Below are 17,832 nucleotides of genomic sequence, written 5' to 3' on the forward strand. Positions count from 1 at the left end.
TACAATGTTATGAAAACTCATATGTGAATATGTACGTTATGTGGAAGATATTGATTTGGAAAATGTATTGGAGGTAACCACTTTCCCTTCGATGGGACTCGAACCCATGACCCTACAGTACGCTAGACTGGTGCTTTAACCAACTAAGCTACGAAGGACCTCCGTCGGCCTTCGCAATCTAGCAAAAAATCAATACTTTCGATTCACACCGACGTTGTTGAGTACCTACCGACGACTGAAGCTGAAGGAGAGCTAAAGATTTTAAGTTTATAATGGGAATTTACATGTTTCAAAACATAAAAATGGTTGTATTTCATTTTGAGAATTGCATTGCCGTTATGCATCAAATGAAACGTATATTTGCGATGTATTTGCGATTACGTGCTCGAATATTTAAATGTGCTAAGGATTGCGTCACATGTAGGATTAATTACTAAATTATTGAGAAAACACGTGAGAAACGACAGCTTGAAAAATGTATTTTTTTAAATCCGTAATAAATATCTTACCGATTCTTTAAATTATTGTTTATTTCACATTGTGAATGGGTATACCCCGTTAGGCATAAGTACGTTAGGCATAAAGACGATAGGCATAATAGACGTTAGGCATAACGGACGTTAGGCATAAGTACGTTAGGCATAATGGACGTTAGGCATAAAATGACCCAAAGAACAGCCCATGACATAAAAAAGGCAGAATTATGCCTAACGTACATTATGCCTAACGGCTGTTATGTCTAACGTCCATTATGCCTAACGTACTTATGCCTTACGTCTTTATGCCTACACAGAAAAAAATAATGAAAAATAAACAGCGCGCAAAACTTGACATGCAGAAATTTACGCTGTTCTTCGCTGAAATGTTCCTCTTCCTAACAAGATTGCTTACAACTTGTGTGCAATATTGACGATTCACGTCAAAAATTGTATACATTTAGGCTGTATCCCGTGTGGAATTACGCCAACAATGGTGTTCCATTTATGTGCATGATTTTTGGCGTAAGTTTCAGTGGATTTTTCTATCTGATTACTATTTTCGAGTTTTTAACTATGCAGAAGAAACAATATCCATCGTTGATGCTACACTTACATATTTCTGTTAGCTTGATTTAAAATCCGATGTTTAATTGGCACAAAAACCAATCTCGTTGAGAAAGACTACAATACGAATTATTGCGTCCATGATAAAATAAAACTGTAACAGTCAAAAACGGTTTTTTTCGGATGATATATTTCAGCACACTATTTTTTTTACAAAACGATAGGTTTATTCACAAATAAATGTCATGCTCTCTGGACATGCATTGATAATAAATAAATAATAAAATACTGTTGGTAAATAAATAGGCACTACAGAAGGAATCGCGATTGGAAATAGAAATGCACGTTTAACGTCATCGTCCACCATTCCGATGATGAACCAATTTTGGACACTTTTATGTCGCATGATTTTATTTCATGAATTGCACATTCAAATTGCAACTAGGACGGAATCGATTATTTTACATAAAAATAAAAAATACTTCTCTGAAAATTTACACTATAAACAACAATCTACTTGGCATACAGCCTCTGCAACTACCACTGCATAAACGCGTTCTGGATGATTTGTACCTTAATTAGGAATAATCGTAAAATACTGATACTGGATTCGATGCAACGTTGTCACGTTCACACACAACTTGAAGACTCAATACTGTTCGCTTTCGTTTCAGTGAGATCGTTTAAGTTCCCGATGGCTGTCCATTCCATTGGAGGAGGACGAGGAGGAAGCGGACGAACCTGCTTGATGTTGAAGGGAAGGATGGTGAAGGTGGTGGTGGTGCAGGTGATGATGATGCTGCTGGGATTGTTGATCTTCGGCAGGTTTTCGATCAACCTGCTGGGCCGTGGCGGACGATGCACTGCCTTCCAGCGCTAGTAGGCGATGATCTGACGGCCACGGAGGAGGAGGAATTTGTAGTGGCACTGGCATCGGAAGGGACATTGGCACAGGGATTCCATCTTGGTTGAGCGTGCAAGGAACCGAATGCGGCGGACAGTCAGTCATGATAGGAACGAATTGCTCCGGCATCCAGTCGAAGGAGAATGTGGTAGGCACTCCGGCCACGTGAGGTGCGCTGGTTGGGGTCGGGGGCGTGGTGGTCATGTAGGGACTCAGCTCCTGATGGGAGATGTCCGGAACCTTTTGAACGGTGGTGTCCGACCATGGGGGACTTGGGTTCCACTGGTCGATGAAGTCCGTCGGTTCGGTGATGGTGGACGGAGGAGGAGCTTTGATGATTCGACTGCTTCGCGTGTGCAATGAGGTAGACAGCGACATGGTTTGAACCCCACCGGTGCCGATTAGGGAGCCAATGCCTCCGCCAGCGATACCCGCGGTGTTGTTATTACTGTTGTCGTGGTGCTCGTGATTGATGGCATGACTTGGGGGTTGAAGTTCGGTTACGGAGCTCTCGGGTGAGTCTTGTCCATTCTCGGGGATGTAGATGGGTTCCAGTCGACCGACGGCTCGTTTTTTGGTTGGGGGTGTTCCGTTCCGATCCGGGCCACCGTTGGGGGTTTGGTTAGTAGGGCTGCTGTCGGTGCTTTCGCATCGTACCTGGCCGGGAATCATCGAAGGTTGACTACTGTAGTCTACGGGCTGCGTGTCGAGCCTGTAAGCGTATGGACGGTAGTGTTCTCCCGCTAGCCCATGATGATGGCTAATGATAGACGAGGAGGTTCCATTATGGTGATGGTGAGATGTCCCTGAGGACGAGCTCGATTGCCCCACTGGGGAGTGATATCCGTAGGATACGTGGTGAGGCGGAGCGATGTAACCGTGGGCCTGAAGCGTTGAATTGGGAGAGTGATGCTCGTGGCCATGGTAGTACGAACTGTTCGATGGGATTCGTGTGGCACCCTCGAAGGGAATGCCGAACTGCATTTTGGATTGAACTGTGTAGTAGTGATACAGCCATGAGTTGGATAACATAACTGCAGCCTCACGATCACTGAAATGAGATGTAAACAAAATAAGGACTAAGTTGCTATACAGCACATACGTGTATAAAATTTAATGTTATCAAAAAACAATCTTTGAGACTTTTTTCTTAAAACAATAAGGTAAAAGTGTCAAAAAGTTTGCGATTTTTGCAATTTATATTATATTATAACTTTGAATTTCACTAATTACCAGGAATTATAAAATTTATTATGATCATTGAAAGAAGTATATTTGCAGACAACTCCTAATTTCGATTCGAATTTGTTTCTAATCTCTCAAGCACAACAACTAATGCCATTTGCACTGCACTGGACCTCTCTATTGCGGATAAATTTTTCACAACGCAGTCAATAAGCCTCCCGCAGGGGTATCAATCGCAGTCGGTTGCAACAACCGAACGGGTCTTTAGCTCGTAATTTAATTAGCCAATTCATTTACCATTGATAGATAAATTTATCTACTTATCAAACACACATTACACAAACCCGGTCATCGACGGAGTGCTGTACAACTCGGCGAAAACAGGTGCTCGGAATGTCCAAGCATCATGCTGAGTGCGAGTGTGACTTGAGCCAATTTCGACCTGGCACGCGGTGGCCGCGGTACCCCCGAAGGGTGAAAACAAATGGCTTCTCATTTGGCCGATAATCAGCTGCCGCGCCGGACATGGTGCAGTGTCAGTAGCATGTGCTACGCTGGAAAATTCAGAAGCACACACATAACTGACCTACCTCGAATGCATAGAGCATTGGCAGTAGGGTGTCTCAATTCGATTCATTAATGTAACAGATATTAACTTACTATAAAAAAATAATATTAGCGTTTGCTGGTAGTAGTTTACGACAGTTAATCTCTAAAATGCTTTGAACATGCAAATTTGTATGCTGAAGTGAAGCACACAACTGTCGTAACATTGATTAATTTACTTAACACCCTAATCAGCCAACGCAAATAGGAGCAGGAGCAAACGTGAATAGGACAAATAATTCACACGCTTGTTCGCACACCGAAGCATAAAACTATTGCAATTGAGCTCCCGTAATGCACTTACCTGCTTGGTTTCCTCTTTTCCACCCCACTCAGCATTCGGGAAAATGGGTTTCGTAATTAATTGGCCAATAATCTCTAATGTGGCGAGGAACAACTACGAAATCCGTTCCAGACACCACCAGAATGGATCGGCTGAGATTGCGGGGGTCGTGCGAGACGCGAGAATGAAGTCTATGGAAGTTTAATTGAATTACAGCACAGAACAAAAGACTTGTCGAACGCATTCGCATTAAGCGACGAACCCCGTGCTGTTGCATTGAGGCTGTCGTCGTAGTCGTCGTCTTCCTCAATCGAATGCCATTCTTGCATGGATCGAAGAATCGTTTGGGATCAGGAAAGGCACGCGAATGCATTTGCCTCCATTTATGCGTATTATGTGTAGCCGAAGAAACAGACAGGGTCGGACTGGCATGTGCTATTTACAAACTTGACCCCCAATTTAATTGGCAACTATATTTTCAAAATAATGGTTCTCAGCAGTCTTGCGTCGGAATTTGGTTCTGTTTTCTGTAATCGATCGCATGATTCCCGAAGTGTCAAACTTCATGATTTTTAAAAATAGGTTCATATGAATGTGTTCTGAGGCTATTTGGTCCATCTGGTCACATTCCGGAACACCCTGGAATGCTGATTCCTTGGGGGAAGTGACCACTTTTGATGTAAACTACTTCTAAGGGGAAGGCTCGGATACAGGGTTTAAAACGAAAATTTCCAAATTGAGAACCGTCACGAAATTAGGCGAGATTTCAAACGCTTATAGCTCCTTTAGTTTTTGGGGGATTTCCGAGATTTTCTTATCAATCGACTTGGAAACTGTCCAGTAATTTTTCAAGCCCCTTGAAACTAATGATTATCAATGTTAAACCATTGAAAATTACAATTCTTTACAAACCTGGTGAAAAATTTCAGAGTCTCGTTTCAACCGTTGTCTGGTGCGGTTGGTTCTTGCAGTCTACTTTTGTGCGGTTATTCGCACAAAAAGTAGAACAATAGTACCAGAGCAATGACCGTGGTCGAAGCAAAAGTGTAATGTTAACTGTTTATGAAAAAGTGCTAAAGATGCTGGACATGTTTTTGTAAGCTGGGATAATTGATTATTATTAACAAAGGCAACGCCTTTGCTAATATAATGCGTTTAAGCCTACATTGATGAACATAATTATTCGTCATATTTTCATAGTAATCTCTCTAAATACACAAACAAGTTCAGCATAAGGACAATTCAAGACCATCATTTAAAAAGGGCATCAAAGCCAATTTTCATTCTTTCCAGTTCTTTATCTATTATTAAAGGTATGTATGTAGACGAGGAACAGGAAAGAATAAATTTTTGCTGTTATGTCCTGTTCAAATGTTGGTCTAGAATTGAGGCAAAGGGGAGAGATTGACAAACAGTACATAATATGGTATTTACTTGTGATGTAATAAAAAAACTAATGTAAATGTAGATTATGTTATCGTTTTCTTAATAAACTGCGATAACAAAACACTGGAGAAGTTTTCAAGTAGAAAGCAAAATACGTATCTGTTGATCATTGGTATTAATAAGAGGGGCTAGGGGAGGCCCTCCTTAGCCGTGCGGCAAGACGCGCGGCTACAAAGCAAGACCATGCCGAGGGTGGCTGGGTTCGATTCCTGGTGCCGGTCTAGGCAATTTTCTGATTGGAAATTGTCTCGACTTCCCTGGGCATAGAAGTATCATCGTGTTAGCCTCATGATATACGAATGCAAAAATGGTATCCTGGCTTAGAAACCTCGCAGTTAATAACTGTGGAAGTGCTTAATGAACACGGGGATGTAATGCTAATAATAAGAAGAAGAAGGGGAGGCTTAGCCCTCCCTAAAAAAATAGCCTTGGTGTTAATTACGTAAAGGCAATATCTAATTGATGTGGAAGCATCAAAATAAGCTAGATATAAACAACAACGGAGAGCCACCAAAATATCAATCAAAGCAATCGTGATACTTTGCCAGCAGTCAAAGACATGTGGTCAACCATCACAGACTGGAGTGATAGTTTTCCAGCAGTCTTCCGCTTGCTTAGCAGCATGACAATCTCCATAATTCCCATCAGCATCCGAGAAGGATACTCATCAGAATACGAGAGGAATTTCCGTCTGAATCCAAGAAGAATTCTTATTGCAATCTCTAAAGAATTCCTTTTTAGAATCATCGAATTATTCCAACTGGAAATCAGAAGAGTTCACACCGGATTCTTTTCGGTATCGTTAATAGATACCCTTGCAAATCTTCCAGGGATACCCTTCATAATTGGAGGAGGATTTGCTTCAGAATCTCTCGTTATTTGTTTTGGAACCCACTTCGACACTGCGGGCTACAACAGAAAGCTCGTTTCAACGTCGAAAGAAGAGCTATGTTAGACGTTTGCGGATACCCTTATCTAGGTAAGTGCTAGAGTGAGTACCCAAATAAGTCTCAAACTGGTGTGCTAAGCCCAAGTGTCAAGCCATTTGGCCGAATGCCGTTTTTGACCGAACGGGTCGTTTGGCCGAATAGTAAAAAAAAATACCTTAGCATACGAGTGGTTCTTCTTCGTCTTTCTTCTTCATTCTTCTTATTTTTTTCTTCCTTATCCCTTCTTCCTTCTTCCTTTCACCTTCTTTCTTCTTTCTTCTTTTTTCCATCCTCTATCTTGCTGCTCCCTCCTTCCTTCTTCCTTATTTTTTCTTGCTTCTTCCTTCTTTCTTCTTCCTTCTTCCTTCTTAATTCTTCCTTCTTCCTTATCCCTTCTTCTTTCTTTCTAACTCCTCTTCTTTCGCTTTTGTTCTTCTTCATTTTCCTTCTTCCTTCTGCCTTCTTCTTTCTTCCTTCTTCCTTATTCCTTCTTTCTTCTTCCTTCTTCCTTCTTCTTTCTTTCTTCTTCCCTCTACTTTCTTTCTCCTTCCTTCTTCCTTATTCTTTCTTCCTTCACCCTTCTCCTTCTTCTTTCATCATTCTTCTTTCTTCCTTCTTTCATTATTCTTCATTCTTCCTTCTTTCTACTTTCATCTTCGTTTTTCCTTCTTTCTTCGCCCTTCTTCCTTCTTCTTTCTTCCCTTTTCCTTCTTCCAGGAGCAGGATGGACATAGTCAGCGACGGTCAAGTTGTGGAATCATCAACGCTGGACGAGGTAAAGAAGGCTCCAAATAAGCTGAAACAGTGAGGAGTCCTTCGTTGACGAACACCAGGCAGGTTTTCTCGAGGGCCTATCAACGATGGATCAGATGTTTAACTTGCGGATGATCCTTGATAAATTCCGGGAGTACAACTTGCAGACTTGCACCATCTGTTCATTGATTTCAAAGCAGCGTACGATTTAGTGAAAAGAAATGAGCTGTGGCAGATAATGTCCGAACATGGTTCTCCGGTGAAACTGATAAGACTGATATGAGCAACGCTGGATGGTATTTGGATTCCAGACGAAGTGTCAACCTTGCTTGTGACCTTAGATGGATTGAAGCAGGGTGATGCACTTTTGAATTTAAATACGCTCTAAATACGCCAGGCATAGGTGTACCGATGCTGTAGCCAATCAAGTATCCAGGTATGTAATTAACATTTTAGGCAAAATGACCAATTCAGCCGAGCGACACTTTTTTCTTGTACCCAACAATTGAAATTTTTCTAAAAGTTCAATTTCTTACTAATTTGAGAATTGTTGGGCATTGTTCAGTGACATAAATAATGGTACTGCACTTGTGTATCAACCAATCATCAAAGATCCATGGAATTTAGCAAATGCCGCAATACACTTCGGAGCCGAAATGTGTAATTGACTTGTACTGATTTTTTATCTTTCTGTTACCACTATACATGGGTGGCTCAAATTAGTATGGAAAAAACTTTTTTCTTTTTCATGGGCCTCAAGCGGTCAACGTTTAGGCGGTGTTAAACTCGTTAATGCAAAAATGTATGCAGTAACATCCAAAAACAGTTGCAGTTAGACGACACAATTTACGATGAAGAACTATGATACTCATCCAGGTCTTGAAGAATTTAATACAGAATTTTATGCTGAAAACCGCGAGAAGATTCGGTTCAAATTATTTCATGTAAACTGGTTTTTAGAAGAAATTGACCACAATTCTTGACCGTGTGTGAAGTTGTTCGAACAACCATTTGACATTTGGGGACTCGGCTGGAAAAAAAATCAAAGCGGTTTAATTTTGGTTTGAGCTGTCGGGGACGGAGTCAAGGTTCGCCGAACATGTTTGAGCGTTTGTAGTGAAGTCGCACAAACCCCAATATATTTTTTGATGGTCGGTGTTCAAGTTGGCGCTTCGGTCGTTCGTGTGTGATATTGTTGGTCGAATAAATTGAGTGTTCGCACCGCTGTTGGTAGAACAAGGTGGATGATTGACTAAATGAAAGGTGGAATCAATGTTGGTCAAACTGACTGACTGACCGGTGTGTACGCTGCATAGCAGGCAAACTTATTCTTACCTTTAAAAATAGATAAAGCAGTAGAACGAGTAAAAATTGGTGTAAATCTCGCCTAATTTCGTAACGGCTTTGATTTTTTTTTTCGTTTCACACCCTGTATCCGAGCCTTCCCCTTCGACCTAGTTCACGTAAGTATTTTTTTAAGGTCTTAAGGTTTTAAGGTCTTATTAAAAACTAATGGATGCATTTACATTGAAAACATAAAGACATAAAAATGTTTTGCGACAGTATTTTGTGTGATATAATAGGGGAACTGTACCGGTTTTGGCCATGTTCCTAATTTGGCAAATTTTGCGAATAATTCCAAAAATAAAGCATTCGCGAGGGTTTTTTTAGTTACATCAAAAGATATATCCCTCACGGTTCAACGCTGCTTTCAACTGATCGATTATTTTGGAAAAATATGTATTTTCCAGGGTTGGCCAAATTAAGTACTGAGTTGGCCAAAACCGGTGCACTCCTCCTACATAATTTTGCTTTGTTTAATCATTTAATCATAAGGAGGATATTTTTGACTGAAAGGAGGACAGGAGGACATATCCTCCCAAAGGATACCATCAGGTAAGTCTACACCTAAACGGCGAGTGTGCTTGGGCAAATGGCTAGGGTTGTCTTCCGTCCACTAAAATCGTGGCCAGACTTGTGGCACACACGCTGCGCTGATTCGGCTCTGATTACACAAAAGTCAATCCTCGCATGATCTCCCTGCATGCCACATGGCATGCATAGATAACCATGGAATTACTAAAGGTGAATACTCCAGTAGGATGCAACAGTAGCCATAAGGGAGAATTGTAATAAATCAGTGATAAGAACATTAACAATTCTTTTGAGGTAGCAGCAGCTACGGAGATTGTGAGCGCCTTCGCTAAAAAGGGTTATGCGAGGTCTCCTCCGAGAATGATACTTACTTGATACTTGATGGGCTACAGCTCTTCGATGAACCTACGCCGAATGGAGTATCCTTCTCCACTGGACTCGATCCTGGGCCAATCGCTTCCAGTCGCCCTGAACATTGAGCGCCCTTAGGTCCTCTTCAACTGCAAAAAGCCATCGTGTACGCGGCCTTCCACGAAGCCTGCGGCCTCTTCCGGGTTCTCTACTAAATATTATCGTCGCTTGACGTTCTTCTGGCATACGAACAATGCGACCAGCCCACCGTAGTCTGCTGTGTTGTATAAGCTTAATAATATCCAGCCCTTTATACACCTGGTACAATTCGTGATTCATGCGACGCCGCCGGGCCCTCCTTAGCCGTGCGGTAAGACGCGCGGCTACAAAGCAAGACCATGCTGAGGGTGGCTGGGTTCGATTCCCGGTGCCGGTCTAGGCAATTTTCGGATTGGAAATTGTCTCGACTTCCCTGGGCATAAAAGTATCATCCTGTTAGCCTCACGATATACGAATGCAGAAATGGTAACTTGGCTCATGGCCGTATAAAGCCACCGGAAGAATCAGTGTATACAGAGTATACAGCGTGAGTTTTGTTTTCGTTTGCAGACTACGGGACTTAAGCTGGTTACGAAGTCCGTAATAAGCCCTATTTGCAGCTGCAATACGCCTTTTCACCTCGCGGGTAACATCATTATCGCACATCACTAATGTTCCAAGATACACAAATTCTTCTACCACTTCAAATTTTCACCATCCAGCACCAATTCGCTACCACCACCACTAATGAACCCACGTTGATTGCCAGCGACCATGTACTTCGTTTTGCTGGTATTGATCATGAGTCCAATCCTCGCTGTCTCCCTCTTAAAAGGCACAAAAGCCTCTTCCACGGCACGGCGATCAATTCCGATAATATCGATATCGTCCGCAAATCCCAGGAGCATGTGCGATTTTGTGATAATGGTACCGCTTCTTTGCATACCAGCTCTCCTAATCGCTCCCTTGAGCGCTCTATTGAACAGTAGATTCGAGAGTGCATCACCCTGCTTTAATCCATCTAAGGTAACTAATGACGTCGATATTACATCCGCAACCCTTACACTTGATTTCGATCCGTCCAACGTTATAAGAATCAGCCGTATCAGTTTCGCCGGAAAACCATGTTCAAGCAGAATTTGCCATAATTCATTCCGTTTCACTGAATCGTACGCCGCCTTGAAATCAATAAACAGATGATGTGTCTGCAAGTTGTACTCCCGGAATTTATCAAGGATTTGTCTCAGGGTAAACATTTGATACGTCGTTGATCGGCCCTCACGAAAATCTGCTTGGTATTCACCGACGAAGGACTCTTCAAGCGGTCTCAATCTGTTGAACAGAATACGGGACATAATTTTGTACGTCGAATTAAGGAGGGTTATTCCTCGATAATTGGCGCACTCCAGTCTGTGCCCTTTCTTAAATAGAGGGAAAATGAGGCCGTCCAACAAGCTAGCAGGCATTTCCTCGTCTTCCCATATTTTCGACATAATATGGTGCAGAACTTCATAAAGCTGCTCACTGCCGTGTTTGAGAAGTTCAGCCGGGAGCTGGTCCTTCCCCGCAGCCTTATTGTTTTTCAGCTCTTTTACAGCTTTTTTAACCTCATCTAGTGTAGGCGACTCCACAGCTTGTCCATCGTCGCTAATATTTATTCTGTTCACCGATGCACCGTCACTTCCTCCATTCAACAAAGTTTCGAAGTGTTGCTTCCACCTGGCAGCCACTTCAGTTTTATCTGTCAGCAAATTCCCTTGCTGTCTTTCTCCGCACGCCATTGACAGACTCATAAAACCTCCGCATATCGTTCTGCTCCATTTTTTCCTGCGCCTCACTAATAACTTGTTCTTCGTACTCTTTTTTCTTCCTGCGGTGGGTTCGTTTTTCGGCTGCTCTTGCTTCCTTGTACCGATCTCTATTCGATCGGGTACCCGACACCAACATCCGGCGTCTGGCAACGTTCTTCTCGTCTGTCACTCTCTGACACTCCACATCGAACCAACCCGTCCTGCGTTGCCTCTCTGCAGTGCCTACCACTTCTCGTGCTGTTATGCTCACCGCTCCATGGATCGACTCCCATAGATCGTTGATGTTGTCGCTAACGTTGATTGCACTTATTCGTTCGTCGAGCTTCTGGCGGTACTCAGCCGATACTCCTTCCGCCGACAATCGCTGGATATTGTAACGCATCGTTCGCTGTGATCTTTCGTTCGATACAGTTCACAACCGTGATCGAATTTTACTGACAACGATGTAGTGATCAGACCCAAGCAGCACGCGCAACATCTTTCAAATAGGTGTTTGTTCCTAATAAATTGCATTGAAGACACTGGCAATACATCGAGTCGCATTAACGCCAATTTCCAGTTTCAGAAAATCACAATGTTTCATTTACGTTTAAGTGGCGTCGCAATATTCTACCCATCTGACTTCTTGGGTGGTTTAAAATTCGATGTGTTTCATATCAGAAACAAAACAGATAAGTTGCAGAATTAATAACACTTCGGTTCATTGCTGTTACGACAATGTTTCTGATATGTTGCAAAACACTTTGAGCTCAGCTGAGCAGTATTTTATTTTTGACAGTCCCCTGCATGTTCCGTATAAGGTACAATGAAGTTACAAATGACTTTGTTGTTTATGTAGTGCACTTGTAGCAGAATCTCCAAATAGAATTGTTGGTGTGATGGTTATAGTAGCAAGTTGCAAATCTCAAGGTCCATGGTTCGATTCCCGGTTGGTTTTTGTGTTTTTATTTTCATTGTAGCCGCAAGATGTTGCAAATAGGCTCCACCTCTTGCGCTTTTTGTGTCACAAAGGAGTTCCAAATACAACGCGTTGTGCATAAGTCAGACCTTTAGTAAGTCACACCACAGTTGTTGTTACTCACTGAGAAACAAGAGGTGTTGCTTGGGGAGTCAATGTTCTGACCTCTGAATGTCCGCACATCGATAACATCCGAGAAATGGCGGCCATCCACCAGAACTTGGTCTATCTGGTTGCAAGTTTAACCATTTGGGTGTCTCCAGGTGTGCTTTCGGATGTTCTTTCGTGCAAAGTAAGTGCTACTGATGGCCATCCCTCTGGCAGCAGCAAAATTTACTAGCCGTAGGCCGTTGTCATTGGTAGCGGAGTGAAGGCTCTCTCTACCGATTATGGGACGGAAAAGGTCCTCTCTACCGACCTGAGCGTTAGCGTCTCCGATAACAATTTTCACATCATGCTTTGGGCACTCTCCATAGGCTTCATCAAGACATTCATAAAACGTGTCCTTCACGTCGTTGGATTTATCGTTTGTCGATGCGTAAACGTTGATTAGGCTGTAATTGAAGAATTTGCCCCGTATCCTCAACACACAGATTCGTTCGCTAATGGGTTTCCACCGCATCACTCGATTCATCTGCTTGCCCATCACTACGAAACCAACTCCATGCTCTGATTGTTCACCGCCGCTGTGATAGATGTTATACTTGAATGCAGGTGTTGGTTGTGGGGTTCACGGCTCGGAATTCACGTTCTCCGGATCTGGGCCATCGGACTTCTTGAATAGCGGCCATGTTCACTCCAATCTTCTGCAGTTCGCGAGCCAGAAGGCCCACTCGTCTAGGTTCATTTAGGGTCCTGACATTCCAGGTACTGGGTTTCCAAACGTAGTCCTTATTTCGTTGCCGGGTCGGTTGCCAAAAATAACGTTCTCTTTTTTTCTATCTCAATTTTTTGTGGTATTTGAAAGGCTTCAGTAAGCTACCTTACCGGGGTCGCGTTACCTACATCGCGCTGGTGGGGCTGCCATCTTAGATATAGCTGACGCGATACAACATTTCGTTAATCAGCCGCTGGGTACCAGGCAGACGCAGTTTGAGCCGCTCCTCCTGGTGAAGAGACGCTCGAGGCGTACCTTCTCACTCTGGCTGGTGTCAGAAGGACAACAGTGCCCAGGCTGCACTACCAGCTAAGTACACAACCCTTAGCTGGTGGTCTTTTGTCATCGGACGATGAACTTGATGATTGTCGAATTTGCGAGCGTTAGGCAGAAGAGGAACAGCAAGGAACTGAAGCAGAACCCTTTCTTGCTCCGTCAGACTGTTCAAGTCGCAAAACACGAACAGGACGCGTGTATCCGGCGGATGGCAAAGGTGTTCTCCTTCTCGGAGGAGCCATTATGGCCAAAGAGGCGATTGATTTCGCTTCGACGGCCAACTAAGAAAGGACTGCGCCTAACTCGAAACGGCACAGGCAGCAATCCGGTGACAGCGTCGAACACAAATCCAAGCGCCAATCTAGCCACAAATCTAAAATTTTGCCAATCTAGCCGGAATAAACTACTTTATTTCGGTGGGGGGTCCCGTAGCGCAGTTGGCTACACGTTCGCCTTATAAGCGAATGGTCATGGGTTCGATTCCCAGACCCTCCACCAAATCCTCGTCAGTCGCCAGATTCGCAGCTCATACGGTAGCGTTTTGGGGTACGCGCCTTACCGTACGGCTGCCTGATGACGACTGACAACAACAACTTGCTTTTCGCGGAGGCATTCCTCCAACGTTACACGGATAAATGGAACCGAACAATGCAACGATCATTGGATACACGACATAAACAACGACAACAATGACGAATTATGGATATCTAAAAATAGATTCTGCGTGAATTCTGTACAACAGAATACCACAGTAGATCTCCCGTCACAGCAGCGGTAAGAACACAGAGTGCCTACCAAATGAATATACGAGGATAACTTAACCTTTCTACTATATCAAATGAATATATCTAGCCCAACATTTGAAAATGGCGTAAGAGCCAAAACAATGTTTGTAGATGAGGAACCGGAAAGAATAAATTTTGACTGTTACGCCCTTTTCATATGTTGGTCTCGATATGACTGTATGTAGAGCGTGTAAGTTTACTCATATGCGAGAGTGAGTGGGTGAGTAAGTAAGTGAGTGAGTGAATGAGCAGGTGAGTGCGTAAGCAAGTGAGTGAATGAATGATTTTGAGAGCATAAATAAACAAGTGAATGGGCGAGGTAGTCAATAAATGAAGAAGTAATGAAATGAAAGACTGATTGATTGAGTGTGTGAATGACTTAGTGAGTGAGTGAACAAGTAAGCATGAGAGTGAGTAAGTGAGCGGGTGAGTGTGTAACTGAGTGAGTTATTGAGTAAGTGAGAGTATTATTTAGTAAGAGAGTGTACTGATAGACTAGCTAATGGAGTTAATAAAAAAATAGGAATCAAATTTGAGGAACAGTGCGCGAACGAGTGAGTACGTAAGTAACTGCATAAGTGACTGAGTGAGCATGCAAGATAGCAAGAGCGCAGGTTAATGGGTGATTGAGTGTGATAGTGAACATACAAGCACAGACAAACAGACGTAATACTAGAGAAATTACCATCGACCATGACTTCAACGATCAATTTGAATTTGATTGATTGCGCGTTTCATAGCTAGAGGCGCTAGCGTCGTAATCCTTCGAGTTTGACATTTCACTCTAGCGCCTTCTGGTGACAATGTCATACGAAACATTGTTTCGTGCAATATGCTCGCAAGATGGGGGCAAAGGAGTTGAGCGATGGATTTTTCATAAAAATGTTGAAGCTGTTACGTCTGTTTGTCTGTGATACAAGTCAATTACTTAGTTAGTGAGCGAGTGAGTAACTGAGCGAGCAAATGACTGATTTTTTTTCCAAATTCGTTTATTTGATAGGCTCAGGCGTGTATAACGCTTTACGGAGCCATGTTTCTCTGTGATATATACAATCGATGCCATTTTATTTTTCAGTTAGTAGGAGAAAATGATTGATTATTAGAGTAAGAAAGAAAAAGTAAAAAAAGCGAAGAGTCAAATGATATACGAGAAGGTAAACGTGTGACGATTTGGTTGAATAAGTAAGTAAGCAAGAAAGTGACTTAGTGAGTATGCATGCCAGTTCATTAATTTATCTGCCACGTGACCGAAAGAGATACCTCAATTGTTTCTTCTAGAACAGATTTCAATGTTCTCGATGACGTGGCCTAATGAAACGGTTTTGTTTACTTTTGCTTTCAGTTCATCCATTGTTAGAGTGACGTCTCAGTTATTCATATGGTTATGTTGTTTCACATTTATCCTATTATTGTTTTTAATCTGTTTACAAATAACAAGCTTCCTTGTTATTAATAATTAACAAATATTAACATGTTTTGGATGACAAGTGTGATGTTTCTCGAATAATAAAAAAGGTGGGCTCGCTTGACTGTGGATATACAACAGTAAAGCACATGTGACGATTGAACAAATCAAGTATCCGAAAGATATTCAATTTGCAAAAAAGGGTACTCGGATTCTGATGGCTTTTCCGCAAACGTGACCTTTAAGTGGTCTAGTTGTGTAGGGGTTATCACGCCTATCTAGAGAGTATGAGGTTGAGGGTTCGTGTCCCTCCAAGACACATGAATTTTTTTTTCGCAGATTTCATATTAATTTGTCCATTTCGGAACATGTGCTGTGCATATGCACAGCCAAGGTATTTAACGAAAAAAATGTTTTGGATGATTAATATGAATTGGAAACAAAAATAGTTAATTTCGACAGTCACGCATAGTTCTTTCATGTCGTTATGAATTATAAGCCGCTTTACCCCATGTTCCCCAAGTTCATTTAGATACAATAAAATCTCGTAAACATGAATAATCTGTTCCTATATACCACTATATAATGTGTGGAAAGTGAAATAGTTAGGTAATAACATCAATTTCCTAGAAATATCTCAAAATCTACTACAACTTCGGAGACCCCAATTTCAAAATGGCGCAAATTTGCGCAAGATTTTATTTCACAATTACAAAATATGAATGTATATCTATTGACTGTGTATTGAAATATTACCGAATATTGTCGAATAACAAAATGCCATTTTTCATCTTTTGTTACTCAAAAATTACAGATAACAAGTCACACACTATTCAGCTATTTTTTTTTTTTTTTTAGATATTTTTAAAGTAGGATTCAGCAATTTTTTTAAAATCAACTTTGTTCCTGCTAGATTGGCAAAATACACCTATGTGCGTTTGGACGGAACATACCGGAACATACCGAGAAGGCGACTTCTCGGTCTTAAAAAAGGTGAAAGGCGCGAAACGCCGGGCCTCACGAGAGTATCAGTCAGTTTGTGCCATCAATGAAACGAAAATCTCTGACAGCTGGTTGGTAGTATGAAAAGGAAGACAAACGCATATTGTCCTACGAAGCCAATTGAAGTTTATATTACTGATCACGGTTTTAAAAAATTCGGGCTCATTTAGTAACCACCTGGGTAACCACTAAGTTGTGGATGCCGAAAGCGGTCGTTCGTGATTAAAGTTCAGCATTCTGAGGGTCGCGAGCTCGAATTCTATTGAAGGAATGTGATTACCTCTAATACATAGATAGATAGAGCAAGCCTAGGACTGCAAGCTGCATAAATCGAGTTTTATTCTAAAATAATTTTGTAATTTTCATCCGTCTAACGAGTGTTCGATATATGTGTTCCCTTGAAACCCACCCTGGCCTTACATCACGTATCCTGAAGATGTTCGCATTTCATTCATGCAAAGTTCACGCCAATAATGCCTCCTCGATACTGCATGCTGCTTCCATCGCACTTCCATCGTCGCGTCGTCCGTGTTGAACCCCCCTCGAATGAAGCAGCAGCGTAAGGAAACGCATTAAAAAAGGGCGAACACGGGCCGTCGGAATAAAATAAAATTTGATTGTTCTGGGGGTAATTTAGCAGGAATTTTCAGTATTCCACATATCCACTTTGGATGTAATCTGGTCATGCACAAACGATAGGGGGGTCATTTGTGGGTGCGCAAGTGGGGCCCAGATTGGAAGTGCAATGATGGGCCTTAATCCAATCTTGCTCTTATGGACGATGCGACGCACCAACGAATGGTACAATATGCGTTTGGAACGGTTCAAATCCATTTTGCTCCGCAGCAAAGTCGATATGCAAGCAAGCAAGCAGAGCACCGTTCAACGATGAAGGTGATTGTTTTTGGATTGTTGACTGGCGTCCTGCAGTCGATCGCCATTCATGTGGGTCATTACGGGAAGGAAATGGTAATTGCGCGGTAGACAGAGAAACGGGGAGGTCAATTTAGTCATTCGTAACCAATTAAACCAGATCCGAAAAATAAATTCTACCGATTTTGGATATGCAAATTACTCGCCTATTATCGTATAAGGGATGATCATGCCTTTGATCGAGGGATCGAGGTAAAATGAAAAGTACTTTTCACAGACATATAGCACTGGGAAGAATCATGGTGCATTTGGTATGGGAGGGAAATTACTTGCATTTAAACGTTGGAAAACTCGTTCGAGCATAATTATTATTCCGAGGATTAAATATATGACCCGGTTCGCAAGACCACACCGCTCCGACGGATTATTTA

The 17,832-nt window shown here is 42.2% G+C and overlaps 1 protein-coding gene across 1 annotated transcript in view; it reads right to left on the reverse strand.

Annotated features, from left to right (window-relative positions):
* Nucleotides 1-1,272: 1,272 nt before the first annotated feature.
* LOC134226107 (uncharacterized) overlaps nt 1,273-17,832 on the reverse strand; it is a 206,215-nt gene continuing 189,655 nt past the window's right edge. The window contains exon 10 of the mRNA XM_062706661.1: nt 1,273-2,998. Coding sequence (XP_062562645.1) covers nt 1,714-2,998 — 1,285 coding nt within the window. The 3' untranslated portion in view covers nt 1,273-1,713. The remainder of the gene's footprint in view (nt 2,999-17,832) is intronic.

This window comes from Armigeres subalbatus, chromosome 3 (assembly GCF_024139115.2).
Source record: "Armigeres subalbatus isolate Guangzhou_Male chromosome 3, GZ_Asu_2, whole genome shotgun sequence".
Taxonomy (NCBI): Eukaryota; Metazoa; Arthropoda; class Insecta; order Diptera; family Culicidae; genus Armigeres; species Armigeres subalbatus.